This window comes from Dermacentor variabilis, chromosome 7, assembly GCF_050947875.1.
Source record: "Dermacentor variabilis isolate Ectoservices chromosome 7, ASM5094787v1, whole genome shotgun sequence".
Lineage (NCBI taxonomy): Eukaryota > Metazoa > Arthropoda > Arachnida > Ixodida > Ixodidae > Dermacentor > Dermacentor variabilis.
In genome coordinates this window covers 176,440,976-176,455,148 of record NC_134574.1, presented here as the reverse complement: position 1 = coordinate 176,455,148, position 14,173 = coordinate 176,440,976, and the positions used below count along the sequence as shown (strand labels likewise).

General features: G+C 46.7%; 1 protein-coding gene across 4 annotated transcripts in view; it reads right to left on the bottom strand.

Moving 5' to 3' along the window:
- LOC142588529 (uncharacterized) overlaps positions 1-14,173 on the bottom strand; it is a 506,469-nt gene that overhangs the window by 89,846 nt on the left and 402,450 nt on the right. For 3 of the 4 annotated variants that reach the window (XM_075700367.1, XM_075700366.1, XM_075700369.1), the window contains one exon: positions 9,760-9,903. The exons of the other annotated variant lie outside the window; for it this stretch is intronic. In XM_075700367.1, coding sequence (XP_075556482.1) covers positions 9,760-9,903 — 144 coding nt within the window. The remainder of the gene's footprint in view (positions 1-9,759; positions 9,904-14,173) is intronic. 4 annotated transcript variants of the gene reach the window in all.

Sequence of the window (14,173 nt, the reverse complement as noted above, 5' to 3'; positions counted from 1 at the left end):
CGCGGGAAATTCTGGATTTGGTGTCCAAAAAACTTGAAGACATCTTCGGTGCGCCCTCGTTTCTGAGGGCGATCAACAAGGGAGGGGAAAGAAGTTTCCATGAAAATATGTGTACATTCGGCAACAGCGCCGACCGCCCACCATGGAGCCCAACGAGGGGACGCGGCAGAGCTTGCATACAAGTCTGCACGACGCCAGTCGTACGCCGTCACTATAACCGAATATGGTTTACCCAAGGTTGGATAGCCACACAGGATTAACCCTTGCCGCCAAGGAGAAAGGAAGTAAATAGAAGAGAGAAGAAGACAGGAAAGATGTAAAGTGAGAGATAAAGACGAAGGTTTGAGAAGAGAGAGACAGGAAAAGGCGACTACCGGTTTCCCCCGGGTGGGTCAGTCCGGGGGTGCCGTCTACGTGAAGCAGAGGCCAAAGAAGTGTGTTGCCGCCGCCGAGGGGCCGTAAAGGTCCAAACACCCGGCATTGGCTCAACCCCCAGGATCCCCTTTTCCCCGGACACGGCTAAGCCACGCACGGCTACACGCGGGAGGGTCCAACACCCATGTGCTCGAGTACGTGGTGTCGCAACACACCAAACGCCTGCTGACGCAGACGCCCCTGCGGGGGTGTGCTCGGGTCCGTGGTGTCGCAACACACCAAACGCCTGCTGACGCAGACGCCCCTGCGGGGGTCCCTCGCAGAGAATAGCAACCATATATGCCTCTGTGAGACATGATCGCACCTTTGTGGTCAAAATGTACATTAGAACGACATCACCATCTCATTAAAAAAAAAAAAGCCTCCGTACAAGGCAGCCGCCAACTGCATAATGTGAAATTGCAACTGATGTCCACTTACTGGTGGCCTGTGTTTGAGTCACTTTTGGCAGTTGACTGGGTGCTGAGAAATGCACATCCTGGGTTGTCCCTGCAAAACATACAGGGTTATGTCAAATGTTGAAAAAATATATATGCCGGCATTTCATCAGTCGCAAAACAAACGAGTAAACTAATAAAGAACTGTAATGTAAACAGAGTACACATCATAAGATAGGCTGTCAAGTGTTAATGCATTACGCAAAAATCCTAATGCATAGGAAAGACTATATGTATACACACGAAGCTGACACAATTTAATTCGCTCTAGGTTTTTCCGTGCAGTATATTCAAATTATTATGTCTCGTGGTTAGAGCAAAATTAGTGTAAATTACGAACTAAATTATCTACCCTGGAAACTTCTTCAATATGCACCTGTGCGCGCTTCGAACGAGTAGCGTTGTAAAATTTACGTACATGGCATTTAACATAGTTGCTGAACACGGATTTCCTTTGCCCTGTGTCGTGTACAGTGAGCTACATATATCTGCCCCCCCCCCCTTTTTGTACTAGCCATACTGCGTGCCACTGCACCTATACGCACGTCAATAAACCTCACGACACAGAAATAAAAAAAGCACCAATCACCCATGCCTGCATGTTGTAGTGGGCCTAACCTAACCAAGCATGGGCTGTTGCTTTTTATAGTAAACACAGGCATCGTGCTCATTGCAAGTATGTATCATGTCGCTAAGCAAATATGCAATTTCATTGTATCACTATTTTTTTATCACATGGATATATTTGTTGAGAGGCAAGACAAAAAGCAGTCACTTCTCAGAACTAATCAGCCTTCTTAAAACACATTTTTAACTTTTCAATGACACTTGCTGCTATGTGTTTGTCTCCAGAGAGCATACTTGATTTGACTTTCCAATCAGAGACATTACATAAACATACCATGTTAAGATGACTGCCTGGAGCACGTGAGAATTTTCATCTTCGTGTAACATACTGTATCTTGATTTTGTTGACATTTGGTCAAATGGTACACCCAATATACCCACATACTAGTTTTCTTGTCCAAATAACATGCCAATGTATTTTGATTTTTTGACATTGGCTCCTCTGCACTACGTGAAGTCGCGCTGCACTGGCTCTTTCACATCCTCGTGTCCTTGCAGCTGCGTTCTTGCGTTATATAAAGCGGGTGCCTGAAAAATATCGTATGCAAAAGTCAACACAAGGGCATGGTGCAAAACATCAAGACAGTCAAGGCCATGGCAATAAAAAGTCTTAGCTCTTAGTCTTCCTAGTGAAATGCATGCAAAACATCCAAATGACTGCAACAGTCAACTGCTAAACTAACTTCAATTTTTAGATTTAAGCAAAAAAACAAATAAACCACAGTTCATCCTTGTTTTTCATGAATGTTAGAATACTCCTGCTAATGAATAGAATATTGGCCATTTTCAGACGTCATAGGTCTGTCATGAGTCTGGTGTATCGCAAACACCACTTGTGACACATCCTAAGCAAGTGCCCAGTGTGCCCCCCCTCCCCCGCACCATCCCTGGTTGTGCCACTGCTGAAGCCATAACTTGAGGATTATAGCTGCAAACATGATGCTCAGTAGGGATGAAAATATTGTCCTTCAGCTCAATGGATATAAAAAGGGCAACAAGGCTTGTTATGGCAAGCTTACCCACATTTCAATACTAACAAGTTCACTGCGGCCTGCATCTAAGCTTACTAAAAGGCATGAACTTATTTTAATGCATGAGGTGCGCAGTGGAGTTCATTTTTGACAGACCCGACTACTGCTGCAGTTTGAAATCTAGCATTTTAGATTCTTGTAGGCATGTAAAAGTTGCAGTTAAACCGCAGTTATTAGTTTATTACACCAACCTATTGTTCTGTGTACGACAGACTGGTAACACGGAATTAAAGCAACATTTTATTTTGATATTTTATTTCTCTACTAAAAATATTCAAGCGATAAACACATCTTGATCTGCCATGCTATAGCAAAATGCACACATTACGCTTGTAACCCCCAGAGGAAGGCTGATTTAGCTGTTCATATGACATAACTCTGACACGCCAACTCATATTAGCAAATGCACAGGGATGTCCAAAACAATAAGCGTATGCAAAGCGCCCCTGCAATTGTAATTCCACACAGCAGCCGTTATATTCAATGCCGATGCGTAACTAGCTGCTTGACAATTCACCGAGTTCGTAGACATAAGCATCCTTTCAGTTTCGCACCGTGCACGAAAACCGCAACAGGAGACAAAACCAGACCTATAATCACACCATTTCAACATGAGCAAAAACAGTTCAGTCTTAGGGATAAACACTGTGAGAGCGATTTAGTGCGCGACGGCGACGAGCGACGGCTTCGAGCGACAAAACGGGCCGTCGCTTGAACAGATGGCTCGGTTCTGGAAATCTAGAAATCGTCGCTCGTCGCCCAGAAGTGCTATGAGCGACTAGCCAATAGCGCGAAGCCGGAACTGGATGTACACGGTCGTCCACTTCCAATTTGAACACGGCTCCGGGCGGCCGGCGAGGCCGGCGCTCCGCGGAGCGCCGCTCGTGGGCGCCGGGGTAACTAACGCGCCGGCGCACTGGCAGCCACTGGCGTGGCCTCAGCCGCCAGCACACACTAGTGCAGGCGCGCTGTAGCAGACGACGCGGGTGCAGCCACGCTTGTGGCTGCCAGTGCGCCGGCGCGTTAGTTACCCCGGCGCCCACGAGCGGCGCTCCGCGGAGCGCCGACCTCGCCGGCCGCCCGGAGCCGTGTTCAAATTGGAAGTGGACGACCGTGTACATACATCGCTCAAATACTACCGATTGTCGCGCGGAACGAGCAAATGATTCAATTTTTATACGTGCAAGGATAAGAACGTACTGCTAGACCTCCGGAAATATTTTATGCTACTTTTTATAGTAAAATACATCAGCGTAAATTACTAAAGCACGCGTCACGCGTGACTGCAGCCCTCATGCCGGCAACACCGGGGAGGCGTCGCTCAAAATGGTCGCTCGCACGGAGTACGACTTGTAGGCGACGAGCGAACGCGACAGCCATCTCCGTCGCGTCGCTTGTAGCTGCCGCGCGCAAGATCGCTTATATGGGGTTTATACTTTTTTCAGCATAAAACATGGATTCCTCATGCGTTTTCAGTAAGTTCAAGATAACGCGCCCAACTGACCTCTTGCAGCATGCAGCTGAATGCCTGCGGCAAAGTTTCTAACTAGCACTGGTGCTGCACGTAACTTCAGTGGTCGCAGATTCCCCCTGCGCGAGACACCGTCAAGCGCGCGGTTTATTTATAAAAAAAAAGCATGCTGCCAGCAAAATGACGCCTTCTGTTATGTGATTCCTTAGTTCAACAGCGTTCCGTACACAGTAGACTGCCAAACTGAATAAATTCAAACACACAAAACGCACGCTAATCACGCTCCGCATAGGCTCGGAATCACGGGCTGGTGAACCAACCATTTTAAGCGTCCTCTCGCCTGGCGTCTTATTGAACATACCATAGTTCTGGCAGCGTTTGCGATTTTTAAAGCTCTTACGGACAACGGCAAAATGATAAAATCACATGCAGTTATCGCGACGACTGGCTTTTTAGATTGACATCGAGAGACAGCGCGTACGCCTAGTCCTTTGTCAATCGCGTTGGCTAAGCGCAGCGACAACTTCCTGGCGATAGCATGACATATACGGAGAATGTGCACCTAAGTTAGAATTCACTTACCGTGGAGGATTTGTTGTTATATCCAAGGCATGACGAACGACTGTCGTGTTTTCGTGGCGACGCGAGATGGCTAACACACGATCTCCCTCGGCTGGCCTTTGCTCGCTGGACGGGTCACCTTTCTCCGGTGCTGTGTTGTTCCGCGATCTTGAGCGCGCGCGCGCGCGGTGGAGCCACTCCGAGTGAAAAAGTAGAGCGCTCGCTACGCGTTCCTTTGAACTGCGGCGGCCTGTTCTCTTAGAAGCAAAACGATGTGTTCTTTGCTCAGCGTGCATGAATGATACATTGCCATGTTCGGGGCCAGCCACCTACAGTTGAAGCAGAAGATTACGCTACGTTTTGTTTTCTATTGCCGCAAGAGTCTCTCTTTTCTATTGTCGCAAGAGTCTTTTCACTCTCTAGCTCTGAAGGGGAGAGTGAAAAGCACATTTCACTCTCTCTTTGGTGACAGAGTGAACAATGCATTTCACTCTCCTCGACATTTTGCGAGAGTAAAACGACGCTTTGAAGAGTGAACCGGCAGCTTCACTCCTGCGATACCCTTCCTAGTTTTTAGAGTGGAGGCCACGTGTCAATATTTCCAATTTTGACATGTTCCCATTGTTTGGATTTTATCACAGGATTGCTTTATGATGGTATTTGCGTTATATCTTCTGTTCAAGTTTCTAGATTTTTGGTAACATTGCTTGGAGGCAGCTACCCTGCGATTCAAGCTCTGAAATTTTTCAGTTTACTTCTTGTAGTTGCTGTGAATCAATTTTGAAATAACTAGTCTGTTCCTCTGACATGTGCTCTCTATTACGCTAAATTTGAAACTTTAGCACTCCTCGTGTTTTTGTTCATTATTGTTTGTGTGCACATACGAATCTTGTTTATGTATGCTATCATCATTGTTGATCAGTCTCGAGTTCATGAAGAATTGTGTTTGCGAGTTTTAGTCATTGCCAATTACTTTTAATTCAGCGTACTTTGCATTTCTCCTATATATTTGGTTCAAACCTAGCATAAGTATTACTTCTTAAATAAGTTATTGCTCTCATTACGTGCGCTCTCGGCACAAACTCTGGTCTGGCCGCCTGTCAAGAGGCGCATATTTTTTCTTTTGTAGTGAGATGCCTTTTCCATTTGGTTGTCAGGATGCATACCAACGGCTGCAACGTGGATTTCCTTTCACGGACACGTTTATTATCACGAGACTCGTTGGATGATGGGCCTCCATAGGCAACAGCGTGCTTGGCACGGCACCAGGAGCTCAGTTGCACTAAACGCTGACGCTTCGACTTATCTGAAGGCCACGTAATTGAGTTTCAGATTACCTTAAACCTTTCGAGATTACCTCTAGAAAAGCTTTCTGATAACGCCTTAAAAGCGTTTAGAAATCATATATCAATAGTCCTGGTAAAGAGATCATTTGTCTTCCCTAATCTTGCATCTAGACCAGCTTTCTGAATGCGTTTACATGACCCGTTAGAGATTATCTCATAAAAATAATTAAGCCGCACATTAGCAGACAACACGACGTTTTAGCAACGAAGGTGTCTTACTCGTGTCTTCTTGGCGGATCGTCACATGACTAACCACATCATCGATTTGCATGCTGCGAGCATAATCACGACAGAGAAGCGCCTATCTTCAAGGCTACACTTAGAAATTCAAACGACTGGAAACGCGATTAACCGGACGTGAGGTAACGAGATAGGCACGCGCACTCTGCGCCACCTAGCACTTCGCCCCCTCTTGCGCTCATATTCGCTGTGAACAAGCGACCCGTAGCGGTCTCGAAACGCCGTTATATGTTGTACGTCCCTTTTGAACCTCAGGCGAGTCTGTTCGACAGCGTGCCTCCTTTAAACAGTTCTTATCATCTCGGATAAACGCCATGAAAACGTTACTTATCTATTTTGCAGCTTCACGTGACGGCACCGCGAATGTCGGGCCGGGCACAGTCGTGGGGCGCTATTCTCGACACGCATGGCGGCTGAGCGGCCGCCGTTATCCGCCATGTTTACTCTCTGATTGGCTGTCGAGAGCTCACGTGCCTTGAAATTTGTGTCGGGAAACGGAAGTTTTGCAAGATCCAATTTTCTGTTTTCATCAAGATGACGAAACGTGACGTGGAGCTGCAAATTTGATCAACTAATAAATTTTTTTGGCTCTTGGTAGCTACATTGAGATGTTAGCGCTTCAAAAAGGAAGTGAGCGGTAGCGTACAGAAGCCAGTGAATGCATCTGCAATTTCGCAGATATGTGGTGGCGATCCAAGATAGCCGCCATGCCATTTTGCTGATTGGTTGAAGGACTATGCTGTGTGGAGCGTCACAGGAAGGGCCGTTTCGTAAACGTCAGTTTGACGTTGCGTGACGTTACGCTTGGCCGCCACTGCAGAGATCTTCCGCCATAATTTGTGGTTCGACGATCCGCCCGAATTATGCTGATCAGCAGCCATATGCAATGGTGACCGACAGGAATGCGTATCGCCACATATTCCCCGTCGTTTTGCGCCGTGAAAATTATTTGTCCATAACGCGTGCTCATAGTATTTGCATTGCTTTCGGGTGGTGTTAGCATTTGTGTTTTGGGCCATCATTTTTTAAAAGAATGCGTTTATAAGAAATAACGTTGGTTGAACATGCGAACTTTCTGCAACGTTGTTCACTTTTCGGCGCTGCGTTTCTATTTCGCAATCAAGATCGATGCCTTTCGCACAATCAAGTTACGATGACGGCATCTTTTTAATTTATAAAAAGGAATGTACGCAAGGCGGCGCCTTGGAGTTTCCTCCTGCGGTGCGAGCAACCAGTGAAGTGAACAAGAGATGGCAACGCCGGCGCTTGCGTCGCGCAAACGGATATCTCTGGTGTGCGCAGCGCTATCGGTGATATTCGACATTTCTCAGCCAGTCAAGTCGGGCTGAGTCACTTACGTTTGGCGAGATGGAGATAACGTGGCCTAGTACTGTACGCGCCAGCATCACCACTGGTAGGTCGCGTATGTTGTCTCAAGGAAGAAAACAAGCGCGTTGGTGCCGACATACGATGACTCATTTCGTTTCCCGGGGACACGCGTCCTAGCTAATGAAGCAGACGGCGACTTATACGCAGCAGACGACGGAAGCGAGAAGCGTTTTCGACGGAATAATTAATGCGCTTTGAGGGACTTGCTTTATTTTTACTGCGGAGGAAAATTTACCGATAGCCTTACGTTCAGTGCCTTCGTTTCGTTTTACTAGGCAAACCGTCAAGTTGGCGTCACGTTACGAAAGCAAAATGGGGCCATCAGCACCATTTTATTCGCGTCGCGTCTACGTCACGCATCGAAGAAAATGGCGGAATGTCCAGAATAGAGCCCATGAGCTCGTTTGCAAGTTGTGCATCGGGCGATTTATCGAAGCCACGTGACATGTAATCGGCGACTTATAAGGAATGCGTCGGACGAAGAGGTGCTTACGCCTCCGAAAGAAGAGAGAGAAAAGGGCCCGTTCGAGTTTCAGCTGTATTCGCGCCGCGCAGCAGTTTGATGCTTTGCAGACGCGATCGTTGGCTCACGATGCACCGCGCTTGTGTCTAATAATGACCGAACCTGGGCCGCTATCTTGTGCACGTTCGGAGAGTCGACGTTCGATTTCGCCTCGCGCGATTGTCCAGGCTGCGCCGATATCGCGGCCTAGGCCAATCTTGTCCAATCGCGTGAGGCGCAATCGAACGTCGGCTTTTCGAACGTTTGCAAGAGGAACGCTATCACAATGTCAAGTCGAGCTACACTGAGTGATTACACTTCTGTGAGAAAGTAACCGTCATTCGTAGCGATAACAGAGCTTTTGTAAACGATAAAATGACAAATTGATAATCAGAGTGATGCAGCTAGTTGTGGACGATGATACGTGTCATGTGGCGTCAGCACTGACAGATTAACTGAGTGGCATAGACGAAGGTCACGTCCGTTCTGGCGCAGGCGATTCAGATTGAGGGACAGAATCAGCACTTTCGATAGGTCATTTTCAATGCAACAGATTCAGATATTGGCGCACAGGAAATGACAGCCTTCTAGATGAATAATCTATCGATCCAGCTCGACTCAATATTTTTCTCACGTGTCCCTTTAAAGAGCAGTTACGTGCTTTCCGCCCGAAATCATGTACACTCTTAGAAAAATTTACACCCTTTGGGGAGTATCTTGTCCCACAACAATAATCGCCATCTGTCTTGCCCGCGTTTCCTTTCTTTAACGCTGCGAGCCCGGTACTTCCCAGTCACGAACGGCATGCGCGTTATCAGTGTGACGCAGCATTCTCGACAGGAAAGTAGCCAGAGCCGAGTTTTCAAGAAAGGAAACGCCAGCAAGGCAGATGACGATTATTGTTGTGGGACAAATACACACCCCAAAGGGTGCAACCGTTTTAAGAGTGTAGCTATGCGTACTGCGTACACTCTAAGAACAGTTTACACCCTTTGGCTTGCCCCTTCTGCCACACAAAAATAATCGTCATCTGCCTTGATGCGTTTCCTTTCTTTATCGCTGCGAGCCCAGAACTTTCCAGTAACGAATGGCACGCGCGTTATCAGCATAGAACAGCTTACACCCTTTGGAGTGCCCCTTCTGATAACGCGCGTGCCGTTCGTCACTGGAAAGGTCCGGGCTTGCAGCGATAAAGAAAGGAAACGCATCAAGGCAGATGACGATTATTCTTGTGTGGCAGAAGGTGCAAGCCAAAGGGTGTAAACTGTTCTTAGAGTGTAGCATGTTGGGCATAAATGACGATACTTGCACTTACGTGTGTTTCTAAATCTAGCTGATGCTAACACTGAATATGAATAGTTGTTTCGGGTATTCTAGACAGCTAATTTTATTTGTAATGCTCTGAAAACTACTTGATGGCACAGAATTTGTAGGCTAAAAATATTATATCTGTCCAACGAAGTCGACACACGAAACGAGCCTGAGGAACGTTTACATAACAACCCACGGATTCGCTTGAAGTTTAGGCGAAATCATGTAATTGACATCGTGTACAAGGTGGCTGAACCTCCGTCACTTTAGCTGTTCCACTAGCGCCAAATGTCCTACTAATATCATTCGCAGGAGACATCATCCCCCGACGATGGCCTCTGAGATCGGGCGGCGCGACAGCACTCGCCGACAGTATCGGAGGCGATACCCAGGCCCCACGCACACGTACCTATCTCGCACTGCTGCTCGTCGGGCAGTACACCCTCGCGGATGTAGCCGTTCTTGCACTCGCAGTGGTCATTGCTGCAGTAGGAGTTGTTGACCAGGCTGTCGCAGTCGGAGTCCCGGGCGCATGTCTCGTCCAGGTACCGCCCTGCAACCGCGCGCCTCGAGGTCATTCGGGGTCGCGGGGCCGGTATATGGCAATCTTGGAGCGCATGGCTTATTTCACCAAAATAACCTGTTTACTGTTTTTCTTAATGTTGCAGGAAAAAGAAGGTTGTTAGATAGTTTACTGAACTAGGGGCTCCCGCATGGCAGACTGCATATTTCATTTACGAGAGTCAAACGCTGTTCTCACAGATCACACAGATAAGCACGTTACACACGAGATGCGACCACTGTCGCCAAGAAGACCGGCACTATGCGACACATACAAGTGCCTACACACTGTAGTACGAGTTTATATTGTCACGTGGTAGCTACGGTAAAGAACACGGCAGCAATACTGTGAAAGACGAGCAAGCGAGATAACTTTATTTGGAATCCGGTGATTGGGAGGCCCGGGCCTGGGGCCGCCTTAGATGGTCACGGGCAGCTGCTGGGGCCGCGCTGGAGAATTCCACTTGAGGAACTCCACTGTGAGTGCGAATGGCGCAAGCAAAGTACTGCAGGTGGCGGGGCCGGGTGCGCTAGTGACGTTCCTTTAATTTTGAGCCGTTATCGCTCAAAATTAAAGGATCGCTCATAGCGAACTGCTATGCGGACAGTGTGCCCACTGCTGAAAACTTCACGCGCTGTGTACTCACCGTTTACTTCGCTTTCAAAACAGACGCGCGTACACCTATCTAGAAAGTGATCTGCGAAAAGCGCATAGTGCGGCATGAGGTGAAAGCTTCGTGAACGCTATGCTCTCGCCGCTTCTGTCGCGTTGAAGCTAGCACGAAGGTGAATTCACTCACTGCTGCGGGTTCTATTTTGAAAGATATCGTGCGGTACGGACTGACGGACGGATGGCTTTTTTTTGTTGGGTAAGTATAGAAATGCTTACGTTATCAAAAAAAATCGAGGGGTTCGCGAATTTCGCGATAACAACCACCATCAACCTACTCCCTCCCCCCCCCCCCCCCCCCTGCTGAGCGATGCCGTCTTGGTCGCCCCCTCCGTACCCCCGGGAAAAGGGACACTACGCCTCTCAGTTGAAGAAACGATGATGAAACGTTAACGACAAGAACGGCGTATGCTTACGCGTTGTCCCATGGCCTCCGAGATATTTAGGCAAAGCTGGCGCACGCGAATCTAGGAGGCCATAATTTACCACTTAATCGCATAAAAAGACAAAAAATAATGCCAAGGGACAAGTAGAAAAATGCAAACAAAGAACTGATCTTAACCATCCTGTTTGGGGAAAAGAAATAATAGATTAGACAGCCGCAACACACGCCACTAAAGCCACCACCGCCGGCATAACGTCGGAACCAACAGTTGGCAACATTGGTTCACCGCTACACCAGGGTAAAGCCCCTGCATCTACGCGCCACCGCCGCTTTCTTAGAGGAAGCTTTAGCTCGCACCCAACTCCGACGCGGCCTATTCAAATACATGTAAAACGCAAAACCGTTTTTATGAGATAACCCCTGGACCGATTTTGATGAAATTTGTTGCATTTGAAAGATGAAGTTAAATTCTAGTGAGTGTTGCAAGCGGAATTTCGATTTAGGGCTTGAATTTTCTTAAAACGATTTTCAAATATTTGACTGTTTGAAATAAATAGAAGCACGAAGTTTACAAATTGATAGCTATGCATCAAGAACTGATATCGCGGTTCTGTAAACGGCATCCATTAGATCATTCAAAGCGGACAAATTCAATATGTCATCTTACATCTTACATGAATTTGTTACGTTGGTTAAAACGGCTTCACAAAAGTTGTATTTCCCTATGATTAAATTTTTTTATATTCATGTGTAACATATCAATTTTGTCCGCTATGGATGTACTTTTAGATGCGATTCACAGAATTGTATTATTATTCTTAGTGGTTGAGTTACAGAGTTGTAAACTTGATAGTTTCGCTCTTTGAAACTTTTTGATTTTCGCCAATTCTTAAAAGATTGACGACCTAACTCAAAAATTCTAAACCAACAGTCACTAGATTTCAGGTCTTTCTTTTAAATGCAACAAACCTCGTCAAATTTGGTGCAGTGGTTGCCGAGAAAAACGAATTCTCCTTTTACATGTATTTAGATAGGATCACTCGAGCTAAAGCTTCCTCTTAAGTATCGACAACCTTTGTTGTGCGCCGCATTTTCCCCTCACACCAAATCCGGTTCCGGCATTTCCGGTTCCGGCGTTTCCGCTTCCTGGAGTTGCGTTTCGGGAATTTCCGCTTTGACTTCTGTTAGGCGATGGCTGTGGACGATGGTGAGACGCCCGCGCGTGCTTAGCAGAGCTGTGGCAGTCACCATAAGAAAAATGCAAAGGGGACAAGCTGTTGTATTCCGCTGAAGTATAGTTCGCGGTCGCCGTCGTCCAAATGCACGAAAAACGGCAGTGGTCTCCAAGCGCCCAGGCACTACATTCCACTGTACGTTGTCGCTCGTGCCACAACCCGTCGCAGGTTGACGCGAAGCAGCGAACACGAGCAGATCGCTGGTTACAGTAGGCGGTGGTTCTTGGATGGAATCGCATTCAGTTTCAACCGCAGCTCGTGCAATTAAAGCCTCTCCAGCGGCGCGAAAGTAAGCAACGCTAAAAAACAAAGCGTCACTTCCACTCGGAACAGGAAGCTGCAGCTACGTAAGTTCCGCTTGACGCCGGAAGCTAAGGGGGTGAGTGGGAGAGGAACGTGGAGGAGGTGGGCAGGTTGGCGGTACTTAACCTGGTCGGCGGAAACGTGTATCGAGGGGCTTTACACCAGGGGTAGCACACTCTCAAGTTCAACAAAAGGCCACAGAGGGCGAAAAAATCGACCGCGCGCCGCTGCTAACAAAGCCAGTGTAGTAGCATCAGTTCGGAATGCTTACGTTAGTTCCAACATTTCCCGGTGGAGGCGTCGTCATAAGGGCAATCTTATCTTACAAACTTTCTCTTACAATTACCGAAGCATTTTGTTAATAAGAAACAGGGCAAAATTATGATTGCTAATTAGATATTGTATTCTTTTTTAGTAAGTTTATTGTTTCTTCGTCATTATAAACGCAAACAGCGTTCAGCATCATCGATCTTTCACGTGACCTCTGGCCGGGAATTAAAATCTTTACCGGTATTTTCGAGTGCACGGCGGCACGGATTCATTCGTTCGTCTGGTTGCTTCTTTGTTTCTAAAACAAGTTTCTTGCGCTTCGATGTCTCGCGTTATTTAACTTGGGGTGAATTTGCGTGTTTGCAAGCGGACGTGTAAGCCCGGAAGTTGGGTTTCGGTCGTGAGCTATTCGGAACCCGTCTGCATCGAAACGGGACCTGGATTTTGCTGCGGCTGACAACGGCAATAACGGTGAGTCCTTTAACACTGCTGCTTGAATCGTTATATAACATCCGTCTCATTACCTTCCAGGCGGGCACAAGTTAATGAACTAGATCCTGCATTACATATGGGCAGTCAGGATCTCCAGTTGCTGTTTCCTAAATAAACCTTTACTTTCGAGGCTGTCGTTATACACACACAAGCAGGAAAGAAAGAGCGATATCGGAACGCGCGTCTCATTTTTCATCTTATTGTAACCGTGGTCGTAGGTGACTGAGTAGCCTTATCAATATACATAAACTGTTTCTTTTTTCGAGTCCGCCGGCAACTTCTTTCGTCCACAAAACTGAAGAATCCTTTGGTAAAATCAAGTGAAAGTACAGAATTTAATGTATTAAACAGTTGCAAGCATGATAATTCACCCATATTTCGTGTGACCTCTTCTAGTGTATAAATGAACGCACAAATGTTCTCATTTGTGGTCTTAATAATACTTAAGCTGTTGACATGCATTGTAGTTAGGCAGACATCAATTTTATGGACAATAGTAATATTTATTTAACATGCTGCTTAAGCATCCTAGAACAGACAGTGTACATTTGCATGTGTTCTGTAGTCGCAAATCATTACAACATATATGTCACACCTTTTTGCATTTCATATTGCAAAATTTTGCTTTTTCAATTTCTGATTCAGTCAAAATTTCTATTACAGACATGCAGTAACGAGGACGGCACCAGTATAAAGCAACACACTCCACGCACTAAACAGAAGCTGCTGCCTGCTACAAGGTCGCTGTGTGGACGTTGGCTTCTACTACAAGGTAAACAACACATGGTAAAGAAATAAATGTTTGATATATGCTGTAGTGGCTTGCTGTTTGCAGCAGATATGAATGTTTGTTCATATTTATGGTTCAGTATAATTGCTTCAAACATAAAAGAAAACACACATGAGT